This window comes from Cricetulus griseus, chromosome 2 (assembly GCF_003668045.3).
Source record: "Cricetulus griseus strain 17A/GY chromosome 2, alternate assembly CriGri-PICRH-1.0, whole genome shotgun sequence".
NCBI lineage: Eukaryota > Metazoa > Chordata > Mammalia > Rodentia > Cricetidae > Cricetulus > Cricetulus griseus.
Window position 1 is genome coordinate 53,158,803 of NC_048595.1, and position 22,905 is coordinate 53,181,707.

The 22,905-nt window shown below is 41.7% G+C and overlaps 1 protein-coding gene across 8 annotated transcripts in view; it reads right to left on the reverse strand.

Annotated features, from left to right (window-relative positions):
- Positions 1-22,905, reverse strand: part of Fggy (FGGY carbohydrate kinase domain containing) — a 388,993-nt gene that overhangs the window by 186,965 nt on the left and 179,123 nt on the right. For 7 of the 8 annotated variants that reach the window (XR_004768192.1, XM_027400435.1, XM_027400437.2 and 4 more), the window contains one exon: positions 5,563-5,691. The exons of the other annotated variant lie outside the window; for it this stretch is intronic. Coding sequence is in view for 6 of the 7 variants with exons in the window: in XM_027400435.1 (XP_027256236.1) it covers positions 5,563-5,691 (129 nt within the window). In the remaining variant the exon portion in view is untranslated. The remainder of the gene's footprint in view (positions 1-5,562; positions 5,692-22,905) is intronic. 8 annotated transcript variants of the gene reach the window in all.

Here is a 22,905-nt window from a genome sequence, read left to right on the forward strand (position 1 = left end):
CTCGGGAACAAATTCAAAAGTAGACCAACCATATATCAACAGGTCCATCATTCTACATCACCCAAGGATAAGTGTGAGTCATGGAATCTGCCCAGACAGACTTAGTCACAATCCTCCACCTTGCTACCTAGTTTTTGACAAAGTTAGGCAGTCATATGAGCCATTCATTGATGTTTCATTTGACAAATGTAACAGAAGGGCAGTATTAAAGAGCTTCTTCCTATACTAAGTGTGAGATATGGAGTAGAAGTCTAGTCTTCAGTCCATAACTCAACCCTGAGTTGCAGGTGCTCCCATGGCCAAATAAGGGTTCACATCTCTGTCCCATTAGGCTACAAAGCTGCTGTGAGGAGTGATTCTACCTTGAGCAGAAATGTGTTTCTTCAGTCTGCAGTTTAGAAATATGAGGTCATTGCTTGTGTAACAATGTCACCAAACATGCCACATCTCATATCCATGTGTGCATACAATTATAAATAAACACTCCTCAAATCACATTGCTGGATTCTGCTTCTTGTCCACCCTCTCTTCCAGAACATAGAGAATGGTGAGATAAGAAACTGGCATGGTTTTCTGGTGACTGGAAGAAACTGTTGTTCTAGCAAGGCAAGGACCAGAAGTTCTTTTCCTAAGATTGGCTAAACAAATTCTTCTGCCATCAAAAAAAAAAAAACAGAAAGAAGAAAGGAAGGGAGGGTGGGAAGGAAGTCCTTATTTTTTTCAACACTGCAACTCAGTCAGATGAGCAGTTAAAGACAATACAATATCTGACAGAGAATCCAAAGAAAAAATAACTTGTGCTCAACCTAGCAAAAAAAACAAGTTTGACCAAAACGGGCTAATATGAGTATAAATGGAAATTGTGGAGATTTCCAGACATCTAGGATTATCTAAGGAATTGCTTGGACTTAACGCTTTGTCCTGAAGAACTGAAGCGGGTACAGCTACCATACAAAGACAGCTGCCTCCCGGCTGAAAGAAGTATCCACTGGGGAGGTAATGTCGCTATTACATTCACTCACTCACTATGACACTAGCCACTCAGGATGAAATGACAGTATTCTACAAGAACTTACACAAGAGTAAATGAGATGATGCTGACATACAAACCATCAAATCTAATATACAGCAAGAACATAGACAAAGGAGTGACTTATTTAGCTTGGGAGTCAATGAAGGCTTCCCAAAGAAGATGGCAGCATCTTTAAACTTTGATGGGTAGTCAGAAGTTTGTCTGATAGCGAAGAGCCACTGAAAGGAGAGGGGGCCGGAGAGAAATGAGGTTGTTATTTCCTTTCAGGACAGTTGGGGCGCTGGAGCCAAGAACAGACCTGGAACAAAGTTAATGCTATTTTTACAAGCTAGAAAAATACCAGCAGCAGGATCTCAGGCCAGAACCACCCCCACAAAGTGCAAACAAAACTACTCCTATCTGCTGGCTGTCTGCTGGAGAACTCACTAACCAGTCCCTTAAGAACAAAATGTTCTTTATCTTTGATTTTTCATTCCCACAAAGTCCTTCCTCCTCTGTTTCCAGAGCTGGAAAACTCGTGAATTGAGTTGTGTAGCTCTTTGATCTTTATCATCCTCCCATCTCAAGCTAACTTTGGGAATTAGAATCTATGGGGTAGTTCTGCTGAGAGTTACCCCTCCTACTTCTCAGAATGTCAAGTCCACAGCTCATCATGTCAGGCAGGCATATGACATGATCATGGTTGTCAAGGTAGCGTTGTGAGATACCTGGATGGCATCCCACTCCCACTCCACAGCTAGGCTCTGCTGGGGTTGCTCAGCACCAAGAACTTTCAAACAGTTCGTAAGGCTGTTTCTGACTGAAACCTACATAACTTAGAATACTGGACCCCACATTCTTTTAAAGGACATGAGGAGGACAATCAGGGCACCTTCTCGGGGACACAGAGGGGTCAGGGACTCTTCTTTTCTGCCTGCCTATCCACAGGAAAAAGGAGAGAGATCTGCTGAGAAATATTGCACACCTGGGAGAGTGAGACAGATAGATAGATAGATAGATAGATAGAGAGAGAGAGAGAGAGAGAGAGAGAGAGAGAGAGAGAGTCTCTGTGAGTGAGAGAGCATATGTGTTCATGTGTATGTCTGTGTCTGTGCACATGTATGATGTATATATCAGCAGTTTTCAGAGAAAAACCATGAAGGGCCATTGATTGCTAGCTCTTCCCATAAGAGAGAAAACAAAAGTTGAAGAGGTAGCCTGTTTGTAGGCAGAACAAGAATTTAGCCCAGTCAGGAGATCTCAAACCAGTACTAGGAAGCTATATAAAAACAGAGCAGGGAGAACAATACAAATCTCCCCAGAAGGAATGGTCCTTGTCTGGTTTGTTCACTGCTAATAATCTCCAGTGTCCAGACACAGTACAGACAGGTCCCACACACTTGATATTTATCTTTAGTCCACTTGTGGCCACATGGTCCTTTCAGGTTTCTCTGGCCTCTGTTTGCCTCTGAACTCCAACGTGACAGACACAAGTTAGAAAATTGGCATAATTTTTGCTTCCAGGACTATTTACTTTCCCAGATACCCAAATCCTGAACTGGCTGCAAGGTGATGGGAAAAAGAGGCAGGGTAATATGCTAAAAGAACAAAACTTGATCAGAATTATCAGTAAGTCTTGCCACCCCATAGCAATGAGAAGCTCTGCCCTACCCTCTCCTGTCAACACAGGCACCTGAGTTCTGTCCTTTAAGAATCCAGGAATTTATTCTACCTTTTCACTTCACAAACTTACTTCTAATAGGTGGGGAACTGATTGATGTGGGAGAACTTGAAGACATAAGCCAAAACTTCTGGAGGTAAAATTTCTGTCAGTGAGCTCTGTATTTAGACAGCAAATGGGGGGGGGCATCTTGTAGTCTCCCCCTTTTGGACAGTACAAAATGTCCTAGGAAGAAACAGGAAGATGTGTTTTGACACATCAGTCAGGAACTACAGAGCCCGAGGCTCCCCACTACAAGGCCCTCTTCCCTGTAGCACACAGTGGTCCCAGCCAAGACTTTTTCACCTGGGTGAGGCAAATGGTTGAGACTGTCACTCCAGGGAAAATTGCAAAAGATGATGAAGAAAGTTTCCCTGAGCGTCTCCATGATCTGCACTGTCAGGGTAACTGTGAGACAAGAACCATCCATGTCTGTCTCCACCTCCAGCTCTGGCTGTGCTTGCACTTCCAAGTGTGACACTCTCCCGAGGAGCACTGCTCACACTGGAAAGCACTGGAGAGAAGCAACCTTGCCTGTTTGTGGTCAGAACCACACTACACATCAGCCTACTATTCCATGTGCAGTCCTGTTGTTTATTCTCTCTCTGGGACAGAGCCTGAGAACAGAAAGAGCTCTCAGACTTATGAGTGTAATTCACTCTAAAGTTTAATGTGACTTTACAGAATACATTTCTCAGCTACCTGTAAAACACAATACACTGTTCACTGCTAGTTATATGAGATGAATACTATGGTGTTCTTGCTCTCAAGAAATTTCCAGTCTGGTAAAAAAAAAAAAAAAAAAAAAACAATCAGATCCATCATAAAATTACAACATAATGTGACCATTTCTTCAAACCAATAAATATGACAAAAGGAGCATAATTTACAGAATTTCTAAATCAGACTGTTCCACTGAATACCCTGCAAAGGAGAAAGCTTTTATTGGCAGAGTGGAAGGATCACCTAACTGGAAGGCCTCTCCTTTATGACAATGTTGGGAGATGGGAGCTGTAAGAGACGTTTCCATATGGTAGAGGTGGGTTATGTATTAATGGAAAGGGTTCCCAATTAAAGTAACTCCCTTTCTCATTCATTGGCAAAAATTCTTGCCTTTACACATTCTAACACAGACAGAATGTTACTAGATAGGAGTCTCCTGACCTTGAATTCTCAGGCTACAGAACTGAAAAAAATAAATCTATACGCTTGGTATTTGTGGCCTCGGAATGCTGTTGTAAAGTAGACTGAGAGTACAACAGTCATTTCTAGGCAGATAGCACATGTGCCAAGACAGAGATGTAATGGAATGAGATCTGGAAACAAATCTATGCAAGTCCTTGAAGGAGACAGCTCTTGACTCTAAGGATGTGGTTCTCAACCTTCCTAATGCTGGGACACTTTACTACAGTTCCTCATGTTGTGGTGACCCCCCAACCATAAAATTATTTTCATTGCTACTTCATAAATGTAACTTTGCTACTGTTATGAATTGCAATATAAAAATCTGTGTTTTCCAGTGGTCTTAGACAATCCCATGAAAGGGTCGTAGGTGAGAACAGCTGCTCTAAGGTGGAGTGTGAATTGGCGGTTCAGAATGGGAGTCTTACAATGCCACCTGACTGGTTGAACTCTTGCTTTACCTCTCAATTAGCTAAAACCACAAGTGTGTGTCACCACACTTGACTAACATCTTGTGACCTTAATCCATTATAAGAAATGCATTTTAGCCATGGCCTGGTATACACAAGCATATACTCACAATTGGAAATATAGGCTAACAGAACAGTACTTAGTTACCTTTATCATACAAGTCACACTCTATGCTGTGTTCTGCCCTATTCTATTCTACTTTATATCCTTCTATTCTTTCTATTCTGAAAATTCAATGTCACATCTTGGTAGACACTTGCCTTACAAATTACAAACCATGATTTGAAACAAATGCTGCTGTACTAGAATGATAGTGAAAATATATGACTCCAGTAAAACTGAGAGATTCTGAGAATCATAGTAGCCAAAAAAAAAAAAACAACAACAACAACAAAAAAAAAAAACAAAGGAAACTGCAGTTAAGATGAAGATAAGAACAGAATCACCACATTTAGCTATAGTTCTCTGCTTCATTGTATGTTTTCCTATTAAAATTTGGGAGGAGAAGTTGGTTTTATTCCATTTTATTTACAGTTTTTGAGGTGCTGAGAACTGAGCCACACACATCTTGTGCAAACCGGGCAAGTGCTTCACCACTGAGCACTAGCACCAGCCCCAGGCTTTGTTTGAAATTCGCCTTTAACACCATGCCAAAGTGCTTGGTAAGCAGGCAATGGGTTTTTGAAAAATGAATAAATAAATGCATGAACTGAAGACTTGAAAGTTATATAGGAAATTAAATCAAGGCTTCAATCAAGTAATTGGGTTTAGGAAAAAAGCCAAATATTTTATTAAATAAATATATTATGCTTATAAAGATTTTGCACTACCATTAGTAAAAAAAAAAAAGAATATATGAAAATACTCTACTATCACACACTGTAGACGGAAGTGAACATATGCTGTTCAAATTTTCAGGAAGCCAGAGAACTACCTAAATTAATATTATATTATTATGTATTAAGAAAATAATAGTTTATAAATTTTATTTTTAATTAAAAGCTCTCTAATTCTATTCAAATGCCTGCATGTATAAAGGCCTTTCATTATTACTCCTTGAATCAGCAGCCCTTGACCTTTGCTGTGTAAACAAAAAAGAAGTATTGTGGGTTCTTGGCAACATTCTGTTCGCCCAGAGAACCCACAGAGCCAGTACTGGGCAGGGAAAAAGGGTTACCTAGTCCTCCTGCATGGGCGTCAATGAGTGAGGCTGCCACAGCAATGCCCGGGGGAAGACCCAGCTCTTTGGCTGCCTCTGGTGTGAGCCCACTTCCAAGAGAAGTTCCAGGAGGCAGCACGAGATTTCCTGGGTAGACATGAGAGAAAACAAACATCCATCAGTTTGGAATACTCTAAAGTGAACACAGGTTTTTCTTTTTTTTCAAGAGAACCTTTTTGCTCCATCTTCCTTGCCTGCATTTTCTCAACTTCACAGAGACAGAAACCATATAGCCATTACACACCCCTTTGCTCTTTTTGTGACCTTGGTATATGTCTTTGATATGCATGCAAATGCATACTCCAAAAGAAACAGAGAAGTGACTTCTGTAGTGGCTTCCTTTTGCAGGGAAAGGGAAGGAAATATTTTGTTCCAAGAAAGAATTTCTTAAATTTTTGTGTTCCAGCTGGATGAGATAGACCAGTTGAAAGCTATGAGACTACTGCTTGCACAGAAACAATTCTTTGGAGTTTTGCAATGTAGTGACCCTGATATTTCAAGTGACCTTGAAGTCTTACAGTCAGGCAGGCCTTTGGTTAATAATTTATTGATTGTCTAGCTTTGTGTGGGCACTGCCGGGCTGTAAAAAGCAGTTCTTGTTTTTGACCTAGCTAGGAAGATGAGATAAGGACACAGAAAACCACGTGAGGCAAAAGAAAATGAAATGATCTATCTGTTGTCAGGTGTTTAACAGAGACTGACCCCCTTCCACTCTGAAAAATATTCTATAAAGATTTCTGCCTCGAAGGGGCTGTGGAAGTCTTAGACCCTTTATATTCTGTAATATCTTTTGAGCCCCAGGACTCTCCAAATGTGTGCTATGTATTATGTGTGTTATGAGGTCTTTTAGCATTACTTGTTGTTTAGGGAGTGCAAGGGTTGGAAAGAGGTGACTTAGGTTCTCAACACACACACACACACACACACACACACACACACACACACACACGCAGGCAGGCACACACGCACGCACACCAGCAAACAGCACACATATACACACATACAAACACACTCAGATGAAGATGGTAAATGGCTCGAACAGTTCCCTCTAACTGCAAATAAAAGCACCTCCTGGTCCATGCTTATCTCTATTTTAAATAATAAACTTCTGTATATAACTAAGAGCTTGGGAGATCCTTCCATTTTCTGATAACTTCTTTAATTTCTTTAAAGACTCAAAGTTCTTGCTATTCAGGTCTTTCACTTGTTTGATTAGTGTTACCCCAAGATATTTTATGTTGTTTGTGGCAATTGTAAAGGGTGATGTTTCTCTGATTTCTTTCTCAGCCCATTTATCTGTATAGAGTAGGGCTACTGATTTTTTTGAGTCAATCTTGTATCCTGCCACTTTGCTGAAGGTGTTTATCAGCTGTAGTTCCCTGGTAGAGTTTTTCAGATCACTTAGGTAAACTATTATATCATCTGCAAACAGTGAAAGTTTGACTTCTTCCTTTCCAATTTGTATCCCCTTGATCTCCTTTTGTTGTCCTATTTCTCTAGCAAAAAATACAAGTAAAATACTGAAAAGATAAGGAGAGAGTGGATAGCCTTCTCTTGTTCCTGATTTTAGAGGAATTGCGTTGAGTTTCTCTCCATTTTGTTTAATGTTGGCTGTTGGTATTGTTTTTATTATGTTCAGGTATGTTCCTGTTATCCCTGATCTCTTCAGGATCTTTATCATGAAGGGGTGTCAGATTTTGTCAAAGGCTTTTCAGCTTCTAGTGAGATGGTCATGTGGTTTTCCTTTTGCAGTTTGTTTATACAATGGATTACATTGATAGATTTTCTAATGTTGATCCAACCCTGCATCCTGGGGATGAAGCCAACTTCATCATGGTGGATGATTCCAGAGTTCTACAAGGTTGACACCAACTGACAATCTAAGCAATAGTGTAGAGGCTACCTTAAATACCCTCTCCTGATAATGAGATTGATGACTAACTTATATGCCATCCTAGAGCCTTCATCCAGCGGCCGACGGAAGTAGAAGCAGACACCCACGGCTAAACACTGAACTTAACTGGAATCCAGTTGCAGAGAGGGAGGGGTGATGAGCAAGGGGGTCACGACCAGGCTGGTGAAACCCACAGAAACTGCTGACCCGAACAAGTGGGAGATCCTGGTCTCCAGACTGATAGCTGGGAAACCAGCATAGGACTGATTCAGACTTCATGAACGTGATTGTAAGTGATGAGGCCTTGGAAATCTATGGGGCCTCTTGTAATAGATCAGTGCTTTCCCCAGCATACGAATAGACTTTGGGAGTCCATTCCGCATAGAGGGTTACTCTCTTAGCCTAGACACAAGGGGGTGGGCCTAGGTCCTATCCCAAAGGATATTTCAGACTCTGAAGATCCCCCATGAAAGGCCTCACCCTCTCTGGGGAGCAGAAAGGGTATGGGATAGATAGGGTATTAGTGGGGTGCAGGGGAGGAGAGGAGGGAAAGGGAACTGGGATTTACATGTAAAAGAATTTTGTTTCTAATTTAAATAAAAATGGAAAAATTACTTATGCAAAAAAGAAAAAAGACATATCAGAATTAATTCATCTTTCTTTTCTTTAATTTTTTTACTTTATCACGAGGACCTTTAAAGTTCCCTGCCTTGCTCATTAACTGTATCTAGTGAATTGTGCTGGTCGAGTGAACACAGTCCAAATACACAAACACAGAGGTAGAAGAAGTCTAGCCACTGGTCTTCATTGAATTCCCAGGACATAAGAACTGTGGAAGAATCATACTAGGAGATTCTGGACCATCTCTTTACCATGCCACCATATGTATTGTTTACCATATGATAAACATTCCTCCTGAGATAAACTCTTCTAACCTCTCCACTGTGCTGAGAACATAGCATGTCTTTTTGTCACTTCGTTTTTCTAACAAAATCTATGATGGGTACAATAGTATCCATTTTTTCCCATTTTACAGGTGGATGTCAGGAAATTGAAATTTTTCAGACAGTAAGTCTCCTTCAGCGATATAACTTAAGAGCTGGAGGTAGGCCTTAGGTTCCCTGCTACCATCAAATCTTGCACTATGATATCAAAGCACAAATTATTCTCAAACATGCTTTGACTAAATGAAGGGATCAAGATAAATATTTCTAAAACAAGCATTATTGTACATTTAAAAACTACCACCATTTGGAAATCTTGCCTATGGAGTTATTTTAAGGTTTGATTTCTAAAAGAAAGTAAAAACTAGCAACACTGTAAAGCTTGATCTTCAAGCTCTACAACTTAAAAGAGGTAACTTCCATGAACAGTTTTAGACAAGAATGTGAATTAGCATGGAAGACCTCTTTTCTCTGGGGAGACTGAGAAACAGTTTAGTTGGTAAATTAATTAATTTAGCTGTGGAAGACTGTGGGCAGAGTCCTGGGCTAGCAGCAGACCTGGTGTCAGTGTACACGTGGCAGAAAGATCTCTCAACAGGAAGAATAGCTTGAACAAGAACCAGGGAAGAAGAGATAAGTACCATGGGTGATTGGTTCAGGGCTGGGTAAAGGAGATGGAGCACAAGATAGGTTGGAAGCAGCAGGCGACAGTCAGAGATGGTTAGAGGAGCCAGCCTTACAATAAGACTTCAGTGCTTGGGCCTCAGCACTGACACTACCAGATTCCATGGAAGAGATGATGCAAGAGAGAAGCTTATTCCAGCAACAACTTAGGAGAGGATTCGCTTGATATCAGTGAAGAAAACAGCAGCAAAGCTCTTCAGTCATCAAGAGTGGCATCATTAAGGCAAGAGTAATTGGGATGCAGGAACAAAAAAGACAAGAGAGATTTTGTGCTTGTGGTGGTAGCTTTAATGTGGGGAGTATGGAGGGGGAGAAGAGGCCATGGTTTGAATTCCCTTATCATGAAAAGAAAAGCTGACTGGCTAAAACTGTTGAGGGTACTGACAGTGGCCAGCTGCCAGCCTCAACTCCCTTGGGGATCCTCAGTCCTGTGACTCAGAAGGAGGAAGGAAGGCTGTCAGGTGCCCTTCACCCTACAACACTCTGCTTGGCTGGCCAAGGTGATTTCAAACTATCGCACCACTCAGGGTCTCCCACTTTCACAGATAATCATTCTCAGTTAACAACTAACAACTCAGTTAACTATCTCAGCTCTGGTCCTAAAGAATTCAGCCCAGGGCAGTGAGCCAGGCTTATGAAGCTAGTGATCTAGGAATAAAAGCTAATGTTCACCATGATGAATATTCCTCCTTAAATTGGAACCACAGCCTTCAGGCATCATCTGTCTGACCTCAAACAAGAAGGAGCTCTGTTTATCCAAACCAGGACACAGCATAAGACAGGAAAGTGGAAATGCGCACTGTGAGAAAAGAAATCTCTCACACCTTCATTTTCTCAGCCAGAAGCACCTTAGTGGGTCTAGGACTGTTAGATGCCATCCGATAACTTTTCCCTAAAATTTTCATTCATCATGAAATTTAATAACCCACAGCATTGCTCTTCCCAGAGCTAATCAAAATGTCACTGACTCAGCATCGGCGATTTCTCTATGCTTCCTAAAACCACTCACTCAAGTGTTTCACAAACCTTTTAGAAACAGAGCTTAGAAGATGGTCTACAACAATGTTCACCTACCTCATGCCAAGTTCTAGGTGTTGGTAAATAAGTGAAAGAGGCCCCTAGGACTTCAAAAGATTCACACTAAAGTCTGGAACTAAGATGGTGGGAAACTAAGATACTAAACTGTGTAGAAGATATGGGAAAGGTAGAATGTATAGTATATGCCTAAAGAATTGAGAAGGGCTCTGTTCATTGGCCTCAGAGAAGAAATAGAATCTTCAAGGCAGAGATGACACCTGGGCAAGGGTTGGAATGACTTGCAAAGGTCGAAAATGGATGTTATCATAGTCGAATTAGAATATTCCAGGAAGTCGCTCCATCAAAACAAATGGTAGTTCACTGTAGGGAGCCCACAGGGGCCAGGAGTTGAGGTATCCAGTCTATTACGAAAGTGGGCACTGATCAGGGATGGGGAATTTGAGCAGCCCATGAGAGAGGCAATGTAAGGGCTGCAGACAGCAAACCAGTGAGAGCCTACCTACTCTTGACACTCATATTTGATTTTTAAAAAGATAAGCCTACAGTAGGAAGAAAGGCTAACACAGGAAACATTTTTTTTTCTTGCAAACACCCAAAGAAATGAAAAAATGCAGGTTTCAAGATACTATGCAGAATATGACTTCACTGTAAAAAATAACAATGGTAAAGGAGATGAATGCATAAAACTACATTCCTTGGAGGTAAGACACAGGAAATGTTTCCAGTGGGGGGTGTGGGTGAATATGTGCTTTTTATTAACCTGTGGTTTCTTTTGTACTTCTTCGAACAAACACTTCTTGTACAATAGTTTTAAAGGTGTTTCTCTTCTGGTCTGATATTTAAGAAAGAAAACAAACAAACACATATGTCTATTCATCAGAATCCCAAATAGTCACTAAAATACAGGAGGGAGAATCAAGGTGTGAATCTAGGAGAAAGTCCAAGTTAAACTAAGGGACAAGCTAGCATGCAGAATAGAGCTCATCTGATGATCACATTTGTGATCTTTTTAAAGACTGCAAACATTTAAGCACATACACTTCCAGACATTTTCTAGAAAACCACTGATTATTATTGCAGCACTGATGAGGATATATTGTTGAAGTATTTTCCCAAAGCATTTGTGTGGCTTCCAGTTCTCAACCTTATTTGTTTGTTTAAATCAAACCAAATTAGGTTAAGTTTAAGTAAAAACAAAATGAAAGCAGATTCCCTTCATCTTTTTCAAGTTCTGTTCCTGAGACTGAAGACAGGAAAGAAATCCATGCATATTTTCCCTCCCTCCCTCCCTCCCTCCCCCTCCCTCCCTCCCTCCTCCCTCCTCCCTCCCTCCTCTCTCTCCTCTCCTCTCTCTCTCTCTGTGTGTGTGTGTGTGTGTGTGTGTGTGTGTGTGTGTGTGTGTGTGTGTGCACCCTCACCTTGGGATGTCAGAGGGCCCTGAGGACTCTTGGGCTCCATGAATTCCCATCTGAATGGACAGATTTGGCCTGCGTGGTCAAAGCTGGAGCCTACAATTATTGGGTGGCTGCAGCCCCTCTTCACAAGCAGGGGCTCTTATTACAGCAAACCTTCCCCTACCAGTTTTTCAATTATCTATGACTAATGAGCACTCTGGGAACAGTTTCAGACACACACATAATCCTCTTTCCTGATGTCAGCAACAGAAATTAATGACTATGTGGATTGCTGGGAGACAGAAGATGCATTATAATGGTCAACAGTACTGTTAACCCTCTCCAGGAAGGGGGAGGGTGTTGAATTAACTGGAAGGTTCAGTGTTCCTTTGTATTCTGAGAGGGAGATGAAACACATGGGGGGAGTTGGCTCCAGGCCCAGGGAAATGTCAGAGAGGTTTGGGCGTGGGTGGCATACAACCCTGCTTCCTTGTGTTTGGCTATGGAATGCTAGTACCAGTTCGGTTGGGCAAGGCTAACAGGTCAACCAGATTGTGTCCAAGACTGTGCTAAAGGACATTTTGCCCTGCCAGTGAAGAGAGTCCTGGAATTCTTTCCAACAATCTACTACTTTTAATCTGTTTTAAAAGTGGGGAACAAAACCCAGAACATAGAATTCTCAAACACTATGCTGGAAATAATGAAAAAAGTATCCAGTGGCAGTTGTTAAGTTTGGTGTCTCACACAGACATGGAACATGCTTGGATGGTTCCAGGGAATGTAAAGGACTAGCCTGACTCAGATCACGTGAGTAGGCCAGCTCTAGAGATTTTCTAGTAGTTCTGGCTCCTGAGTTGGAGTTACATTTGTCCAGAATGATTCACTCAGCCAGAGAATTCCTAAGAAACCCAAATCTAGCACTTTTCTAACACTTGTTTAAGGACATCCTGGATGCTACTGGAGTAAAGAACCTAATAAAATCACCAGTGGTCCACTCAAACATCTCTATCTCAGGACAATGGAATACCTCAAGGGCAATGCTCATACCCAGAAAACTGGAGTCAGCAGGCTGCCACCTATCCCTAGGCACAGAGGAGGCTATGGCAGCAAGAAGCTACAGATGCCATGTCCTTGAAGAATACAGCTCTCAATTCCTCTCAGCTGGACAAGCTGGTTCAAAAAGTCTAATTAGCAACTAGTTACTGCAGCAGGTCAGTGAGCTGAAGAGCAGTATGCACAACTTGTATTTCAACAGGTAATAATTATTCAAGTCTATGTTCTTGGAACATTTCTGTTGGTATAACTTTCCATCCTAGTAACAAATCAGTGGCACACAAATTCTTTTGGAAAGCAATAGAATTAGGTTCTGTAACTTAAGAGCCTAAACATTAGAGTTTACTATTTTAAGAACAGAGACAAAAGTACAAAAATTTCAAAATGTGTTCAATTACCTAGGAGTAAAGAGAGTGCGGGATTTCATTAGAGGACTGCATTGGGGTCAGGATTCAGATGTTTGACTCTAGAGCCTGGGGTTTTCCCAACCTTCCATGCAATTTGGGAGAAGGGGTTAGGTATGGACTGCACTGGACAGAAAGGCATGGCACCTCTGTTGTAGATTGTGTATAGGAACAAAAATCACAAGAGCCACAAAATTCTAACATGCTGAAAGCCTCTCCCTTCTCCTTTCCTAGACTGGCTCTTCCAGACCAGGAAGCCAGAGAGGGAACTGGCTCTCTGGGGGTTAAGCAGTTACAGAGTCTAGACTAAACACAGGGCTCCTAACTCACAAGTCTTCCTCTACGTTCCATACCCACTGTTAAATATGTTCCCTCCCCCAACATGAAGAAGGAAGCTCACCTAAACCAGGCCTATAAGTCACATGGAGTCTAGAATAGCTGGCAAAATTCAATAGATTCCAGAGGTGTGGGAGGCAGTTCTGAACTATTCAGGGCATAGCTGTAATCTTTTTAGCTCGAAATCATCAGCTCTGACACTCACAATGACCTAATTCTCTAGATAATTGCTGATGACCTATTTTGTTCTCCCTTAGCCTAAGGCTACCTCCTAAAACCCTTCCCTAGGTAGATCCTAATTAGTCCCTCTTTCCTCTAGAACCCACAGCATGGTGTCTGGAATTACATCATTCTGTTCTTTATATACAAAGGCTGTTTTCCTTGCACCTAACTCTTCTAATTTCAGTGATAACGGCTGGAGGTCACAGCTCTTTCAACTGTATTGTCCCAGGCAGGCAGGTTAGAATAACTTGTGAAGTTCAGGTTAGGTAATACCAAGGTTTGGGTGCACCCATGGCCTTAATGCTCTCAAGGTTTATGATCTTGGGCAAGGGAATTCATTCCCTTGCAAACTTCTAAGCTTACAAGAATGCTATAGTAATGCTCTTTACCTCTCAGAGTGGTCATAATAATTCATCAATATAATGCTAAGGAAGCATATTTGCTGGCATCCCACACACAACAAACAACCAGCAAGTATGAGACAGTATTACAGTTATCACAAGCCCCTGTGCCTGTCATGTTAGACACTGTCTATCACAAGGTGGTCACATAGTTCACTTTAACTGAACTGACTGGAAAGCTTGAGGGTCTATGATGTTAATGCACGATGGGATACATGCTTTTGAGGTCATAAGACCATGAAAGGTGTTAAACTATTCACAGTGAAGGAACTCAGTTTGTCTCCCAAGGTTTTATGGTTTGTCTTTATAATGAAATGTTTTAAGAATGAGTGTAGAAAGTGTTGTAGAAAGTGTTATCTTTGGAGTTATTTTAAGTGCTAAATGATGGTTTCAAAAGGAAATATTGTTATTTTGTCAGCAAAACAGTGGACTGTCAGAGGACTGTGGCTTTCTAGAGCTAGGTAAGCAGTTTGGCCATGGAGAGTATCCCACACCTAAGAAATGCAGATTTGGGATGGAATGGTTTGTGCTGCCATTTTTGCTCCAGGCACTCCATGGTTTGAAACAGGGGTTTCACTCCTTTGATTTGTTGCTTCACAGTTGAGTGAAAGCTACATAAAGAAACTACAGACAGACCTGGGTTTCTCCGTTTTAAACTTTTGTCCCCAATGACTTGCTTTTACAAATCATCAATTTATTATTGGACAGATGGTTTGATCACTAAAAAAGACAGGAAGATTATTTATCTCAAAATAAAGGCTAATCTTTTAAAATAACTGGGTTTCCTTTTGCAATCCCATTTACTGACTCTGCATAGGCCAGTGAACACTGTGTCAGGGGCCAGTGTAGGTGAGCAGTCTAGACTCCTGTTTGCACACTGCTGGTTCACAGATGAAAACAAGCTCCTAACAATGGCCGGTTCTATGGGATGTCAAGCAGCGACTCTCACAGGAGAGGGCCAGTCAGCAGGGCTGGTAGTAACTGCACAAGGCCAAACATCTGGTGATTTTAAGACATCTGGGGCTTTTCTATCATGTAGACCAAACAAGATTCAGGTAATTGACCAAATTTTTCACTTTCCAACCAGATGTCTTACTTTCATAGAGAGGAAGCCAGTCTTGTACTTTCATGTGCAAATAAGCTAGACTAAATTCACCCCCAGAGGGCAGGATTAATTGCTTATTCTCAATGAACACTAAATTACATATTATTTCTTTTTTCCAACCATTTTACCCTTGAAAAGGCTTTCTGTTATTGTTTTGAAAAGCATATATTTCATCTTAGAAGTGCTCTTTTAAAAGCCCTACTCCTCACATTTTTGACAGGGAGCCAGAGTGCTGTTATGAAGAGTGTGATTTCTGCAGTCAGTTTGATCTGGCTTTGGTTGCATGCCCCAACTTTCAGAGCCTTGAGCCCTCTAAACTCAGATTCTTTGTAGATAAACATCATAAAACCAGTCTAAATGGTACAGGAGTACTTGTCCCTACCATGTATCTTGGGTGCTTCTTTTGTCTGGTACGGAGACTATGGTGTACAAAAATTCCTGCCTATCCCTCAGCTTCTCCATCAATAATGCAGATAGGGCTCAGGAAGGGTGGTGGTGGTGATGGTGGTGGTGGTGTGTGTGTTTGTGTGTGTGCGCGCGCGCGCGCGTGCATGAGAGAGAGAGAGGGAGAGAGAGAGAGAGAGAGAGAGAGAGAGAGAGAGAGAGAGAGCAAGCTGTTCAACACAGCCTATGTGTTTTCTCAGCACAGGCAATACAACCATGAGCAACCCCAATGGTAACTGATTCTTACAGGAAATGCCAAGTTTGTAAGAGGAAGGGTGTGTCTGGAACATTTCCTCTTCTTTAACCCTTATCTCAATCATATGCTGGAGTTTTCTCTGGTCAAGTTTGTTCAAAGAATTCATATGGTTATCAATGACTTATTTTCAATGCCATTGTCCTGACAACAACCATTTTACTGGACAAATGATGAAAAGTAGACAACAAGTTTCCATTGGTCCCGTCCCATCCCCACCCCCGCTCAATAGTACTCCATTGTGTAAATGTACCACATTTTCTCTATCCATTCTTCAGTTGAGAGGCATCTAGGTTGCTTCCAGGTTCTGGCTATTACAAACAATGCTGCTATGAACATGGTTGAACAGATGTCCTTGTTGTATGAATGTGCTTCTTTTGGGTATATGCCTAAGAGTGGAATTACTGGATCTTGGGGTAGACTGATTCCCATTTTCCTGAGGAATCACCATACTGGATTCCAGTTCAGTTCAGTGTTTAGCTGTGGGTGTCTGCTTCCACTTCTACCAGCTGCTGGGTGAAGGGTATAGGATGGCATATAAGTCAGTCATCAATTTCATTATCAGGGCATTTAAGGTAGCATACCCTCTGTTGCTTAGATTGTTAGTTGGTGTCATCACTGTAGATCTACAGACATTTCCCTAGTGCCTGATTTCTCTTTAAACCTATAATGGCTCCCTGTATTATGGTATCTCTTATCTTGCTCTCCTCTATTCTTCTACCAACCCAAACTTCCTACTCACTTATGTCCTCCTCACCCCCTCCTCTTCTCCCCTTTTCATTCTCCTAGTTCCCTCTTCCCTCCCCTCATGCTCCCAGTTTTGCTCAGGAGATCTTGTCCCTTTCCTCTTCTCTGGGGGACCATGTATGTCTCTCTTAGAGTCCTCCTTGTTTCCTAGCTTCCCTGGCGGTGTGGATTGTGGGCTGGTAATCCTTTGCTCTATGTCTAAAATCCATATATGAGTGAGTACATACCCTGCTTGTCTTTTTGTGACTGGATTACCTTGCTCAGAATGATTTCTTCAAGTTCCATCCATTTGCCTGCGAATTTCAAGATTCCCAAGCCTAGACACAAGGGGGAGGGCCTAGGCCCTATCCTAAAGGATATGACAGAGTCTGAAGACCCCTGTATGGAAGGCCTCACCCTCCCTGGGGAGCAGAAAGGGCATGGTATTAGTTGGGGGTGGGAAGGGGAGGAGGGGAGGCAGAGGGAACTGGGATTGACATGTAAAATAATATTGTTTCTAATTTAAATAAAAAATGGAGAGAAAAAAGAAAAGTAGACAACAGTATGTCTCTCTTTAGTCAAGTTTAGTTGGCAAAATTCAACAGCACAGAAACAGTATTTGAGAGAAGTGGGCTTAATTTGAACTCCTTAAACAGAGGATAAATATATGGATAAGACAAAGGGGACTCAGAGCATACAAGGGCACCAAGAGAAGATGTTGTTTCAAAACTTACTTGAATGTAATAGCCATCATGTTTCAAAAGCCAGACTGTAAATAAATATTGAATATAAAGACAAAAGTGCCAACCTGGCTATAGTTTAGTTCTTCTGACAGGACAATAGTTTCTTTTCTTATCTTAGATTTCATCAGAATTCAGAGACAAGTCAATTAAATTAAGAAATAGACTATGACTGTGTTCTTAAACTTTCTCTCCAACAACCAGGATCATTCTCTACCCGGAATGGAAGTTTGTGAAGCCATATGTAATTCTTCTCTGCTTCAAGTAGAGAGGGAAATGCCCAAAGGCTGATGTAGGGAGGTATCAGTTCTCGAATCCCAAGGATCCAGACTCAGGGGCTAAGAAACTGAGGTTCAGTTCTAGAACCATACCTGCATCATCTGATGTTCACCTGTCTGGGTTGAAAAAAAAAAAAGCCCCTCCATTAGGCTTCTACAGAAGGTGAAAAGGAGACCCAGAAGACAGTGACCTTACTCTAGGTAAAGAGCATCTTCCCTCCAGTACAGAGGAGGGTTGGACAAGTTGGCATTTAATCAAAATATTGGAGTCAACTCTATGAACCCATAGGAATGTAACAAAGAAAATTACAAAGTGATGCTGTAACTTCACAGCACTTAAACTCTCTATCTATGGATTTCCTGTGATGGGGGTACCATATAAATTTTTTTGGGAGGGAAATGGCCAAATAGTAAGAAATGGAAAGTTCAAGCTATATAAATGAAACAAAATTTAATGTATTAATTTTAAAAGTCTCATTCTTCGGATAGAGGATCTGGGAAACTGAACTGATTTTAGGCAAAATACAAAAGACAATGGACTCAAAGCCCAGAAGAGTCATCCGAGCCTCTGTCCAGGCCACAAGAAGGGCTCCAGAGGAAGCACTGAACAGAGCAAGAACCAGCTCCAGACCCCAACAGGCTTTGGGATTCCATCAAGCTGGAGGAGGGAGAAGAAAGAAAGAGAGGGGGAGAGAGAAGAGGAGGAGAGGGGAGAGGAGAGCCAAGAAGAGGAAAGGGAGTGGAGGGGAAGGTGGAAGAAAGGAGCTAAGAGTCACCTTTTGGAGTTGTTTCCAGAAATGGCATTTGGGGTTGTACATCCTCTGGGAGTCACTCAAGGCTGGACACCCATAAGAGCAGTTTATCAAGCCCCACCATAAATAACAGAACTAACTTTTAAAAGGCAAATGCATAGAACATGAAGTTAAAGTTAGTAAGACTTCATTATCGAAAATACAAACCTAAACAGTTGAAAGAAAAAAATACCTTCCCCTTAAATTTTCCTCTTACAGAGATAACTAGCAATACAATATGAGAAAGTATCATACAATTCTCTTCCAAAATATTGATGTTCTCCCAAAATACTAAGAGATGCCTTATTCAAGTTTGTAGAAGAGTGAATATGTTTATACAGCCTCAAATCCTGTGTTTTAGGCTTCAACAGATGTCTTTTCTCATCAAGGAGTAATATATTTTCCTTTAGAAAATATATCACATTGGTGCTATGGAGATAGCCCCATTGGTAAAGTGATTGCTGGGCAATCATGAAGAACTAAGTTTGATCACCCCCATCCAGATTTTAAAAAAAGAGCAGAGTGACAGGACACACATCTGTAATCTCAGCACCTGGGAACAGAGAAAGAAAGATCCTTGGGGCTTGTTTTCCAGCTAGTTCAGATGCTTGGTGAGCTCCAGGTTCTGAGAGAGGCACTGTCTCAAAAAATGAGACACAGAGATTGAGAAGATATTTTTGACCTCTGCCTTTTGCATGCCTATGTGCACATATATGTGCTAACACACCCATACAAAAACATGCACATAACACACACACATATACATTCATGCACATGGGGGATATCTAGCATACTCTAGGATTTGGATATGTGCTATTATTTTACAATGTCTTAGAAGAGGATACTTAACTTTTTTCTGTCAAATTAAAAGCAAAAGCAATCCAGGCCCAGAACATATTTTATTCCAAAATATACTGTAAGGGAGAAGAGATAATCTGACCATATGAGAACTGCAAGTCTCAAGGTTAGGCAAAGGGACTTTTCTTTCCCAGGGAATACTGTGGTTTAGATCTTCAAAGGCCTCCAAAGGCTCATATGCTTGGTCACCAGCCTCTGATGCTGTCTGAAGGTATGGTACCTTGTCATAGTTGTGGCACAATAGAAGGAAGTTAGGTTATCTAGGTATGGATGTAAAGGTAATAATGGACTCTTCCACTCTCTCTGTATCCTACCAGTCATGACGTAAGCAGCTTTGTTCCACCTCACAGCCCCTACCCCAATGTTTCATGTTGCTACTTAACCCAAGGTCATGGTCAAGCAACTGTGCCTGACCTCTCAGAAATGGTGAGCCAGATTAATCTCTCTTCCTTCACTTTACATTAGGTGTGTTTTCCCTGAGTAGAAAGCTGACCCACACAGAAAGGAATAAACAAGGATAAGAGATGAGGTGAGAGAGTTGTGTGATAGGCTAGTGAGAATGGTTCATACTAGCCAGCCTCCTATCAGGAACTGAGAAATTTAGTTGGCCACATGGTGTCTAGATATTTGATCAAACACTATTCAGAGTATTTCTGTGAGGTATTTTGGTGTGAGTCTTACTTCATACCTGAGATGTAAATGGGCCTTTTCCAATTAATCAGTGAAGCCCTGAGGAGGTTTACACTTCCCAGAGGAAGACATACTTCCTGCCTGGTGGTCTTCCAGCTGGTTAGCATTTTCATGCATCTGGACTTGAACGACTGCTCTTCCCTTGTGTCACTGGAGTCTGCTAACACTGTACTGGAGATATAGCATGGGCTCTCCTGATCTTCAGGCCTTTTGATGTGGGCTAGCCCTAAATCAGCAACTCCAGGGACTTGCTAGCCTCCAGAACTGTGTGAGAAAAATTCCTTATAGTAAGTCCCCTTCCATCCCTGCCACACACACCCTCACCTCTGCTTCTGGTCTTTGAGAGCTCTGACTAGCACAGGGCCCTGAAGGAAGGGCTGTGAGCTGACTTAGGTTCATATAAAGAATAGGCAGAATACAGGGTACATGATAAGGACAAAAGACTTACAGTTTGGATCACACTCATTTGGTTCTAATTAATGTGTGACAACAATCAGTTCATGAACCCCTTGTAAGATAAATAATGGGAATCTGGATAGTTTTTTCCTGTCCTTACCAGACATAAATAGGAGTCCTAAGGCGTATTTTATAAGTACATTGGGGGAATCTGACAGCTTTTTCTGGCTTCCTTGGGTACCAGGCATGCATGCACTGTACATATATTAAGTTCAAATACTCATATACATAAAATAAATATTTTTTTAAAAAAGAATGAGGATGAAGCCTTTAGATCTGATAGGGTAAGCTATTAGAAGCTTACCAGCAGCTATTAGAAGCTCAACTCTTCATCTGGAGAAATAGCTTATAGCTTGGTAAGTAGTAGCACTGGGAACTGATTATCAGCTGATTGAACCCAAGCCATGTTCCAATATACCTGTCTCCCTATAGACTAACAAAAGTGTTTAGTGGCAACCAATACAAACCTCATGGGCAAAGGAGGAGGAAATGAAGTGTGGTGGACATCAGGAAGAGCAGAAACAGAGGGAAGTGGGGAGCATTAAGCCCATTTTCCCAGACCTCCTGTGTTCTTACTATTTTAGCTGTTCATTTTTCATCTGCTCTATTAGACCAGTGGTACAACAGTAAGTGCCACTACTCTTATGCTTGCCATGCCTCAGAATCACTTGAAAATGTTAAGAAATACATCTGCTTAGGCCCCACCCTCAACCACTGAAGCAAAAACTCTGAGCTAGAGCCCCTTGTTACCGGCCTCTGGCTGGTTCTAATGCATGACGTCCTCTAAGAGTTTTGGAGAACTCAAATCACTGAGCCTCACTTCTGACGTCTTGTCAACAGTTACAAAGGAGGTCTCTAGGATCTGTGCTTTTAAAGGATCCCACAAAAATCTTAATACATCAACCAAAGCAAGCAAAAATTCCCAGAAATTATACTTCAACAATAAGAACATTTGATGGAATTGCGTGTGGAAATGTGGGCTTTGCACCTACAACCTCCCTGTAAATAAAGACCTTGTTCCTAACCAGCTGAGTGACTTGAAGCAGCAACTCCTCAGCCTCCGTCTTTTTGTTTCTAAAATAATTAATGATATGCTTTAAAAATTGAAAATAACAGAAAACCTTTGGCACTATGACTAGGAAGGGGTTCTTTCTTTAGTCACTTAGTAACCCAAAGCTAAGCTTTGTGAAATCTATTGTCTTACGTGGCATAGGAAGGTGTACAAGAGGGGCTGTCAGGGAGGCTGTGACACTCTCTTCCCACACAGGATCTTCAGCTCCCACCCCAGGAGTCTCAGGAGCTCCTGTTCCCTGAGTTCTGCTGTGCATGAACATACCTTTCCATAGATCAATGTGAAGGCCTCTAATTATGCAAAAGTCAGATCTAAGTGAGCCTAGAAGAAAATGCAAGTGGGGTGTCAGCAGGAGAATATTATGAAACAATAAGAAGACAAAAATAGCCATGCAGTGTCAGCAGAGCCATGGGTACTAAGAGGAACCAATTTTCAGGAGGGCAGAGCCAACTGATACAGGAGAATCATATATGTGGGGCTCTGCCTGCCCTTCATGGAGAGGGCTTCTAAGAGTGTGAAACAGTCATAGGAGAAAGGTGCAGACAGATGGCGGGACCATTCGAGCAGACCAGGCAGAGGACCAGGCCTCCTGCACAGCAGAAATCAGCAGCTCCTATAAAACTTTCAACTTGAAGGGTCACACCCTACTCTCTGTCCTTTTAAATATTGGTAAGACTAAGATAAAAAAAAAAGAAAATTTCAGCAATTTCTCTTTCTCTTCCTTCTTGAAGGTTACAAACTCACTTGTCTAGGTTTGATGAATGGGCCTTGTAGTTCTTCATGTCTGGGCTCAAGGCTGTTCTCTGTGAATATCCTTCCTTGTTCCTTCACGTGGTCACATGGCTATCTTCTCTACAACCACCAGGAGACAGTGTGGAGCACACCATGTCCAGGAAGGTTACCAAAATGCCCACCGACTCCACACACTGAGATAGGTGTAACCATTCAAACACATGCCTGAGTTTAGCACTTGCAGAGCATTTTACACACTAGTTCAAAACCACACTTACATGTTGATGGCAGGCAGCTCTTAGTGTAAATGAAACAGAGAAATGCCAAGTGAAAGAAGTCAGATAGGTTTCAGGAGCACCATGCAGTTCTGAGACTTTAGTGTGCTGCTACGCAAATAACAGACTAAGAAAACAAGGATAGGAATCCCCCAGTCTCAACTGTCTGACCATGAACATTTACTTTCCCCTAAAATCACAACTGGTTCTGAAGGGCACACTGATACACTGGGTATTGTAATGATGGCATCTGCCTACATTCTTCACCAGACTGTATTTTTCTTGTGTGCAACAGTGTTTAATCGTACATTTCTGGGGTCTAGAGAGGGAAAGCCAACTGGATGTTGACTTTGCGAAAACCATCACAGTGGCTTCGATTACATCCAGAGAACACTGGGTTCCTCCAGGGCACACATGGGTCTACTTCCTTATGTCTCCTATTCCACCTCCTGTCTTTCCCCTCTCTCATCACATTAAGCTAAAGCAGTTCAAACATATCAGACACACTCCC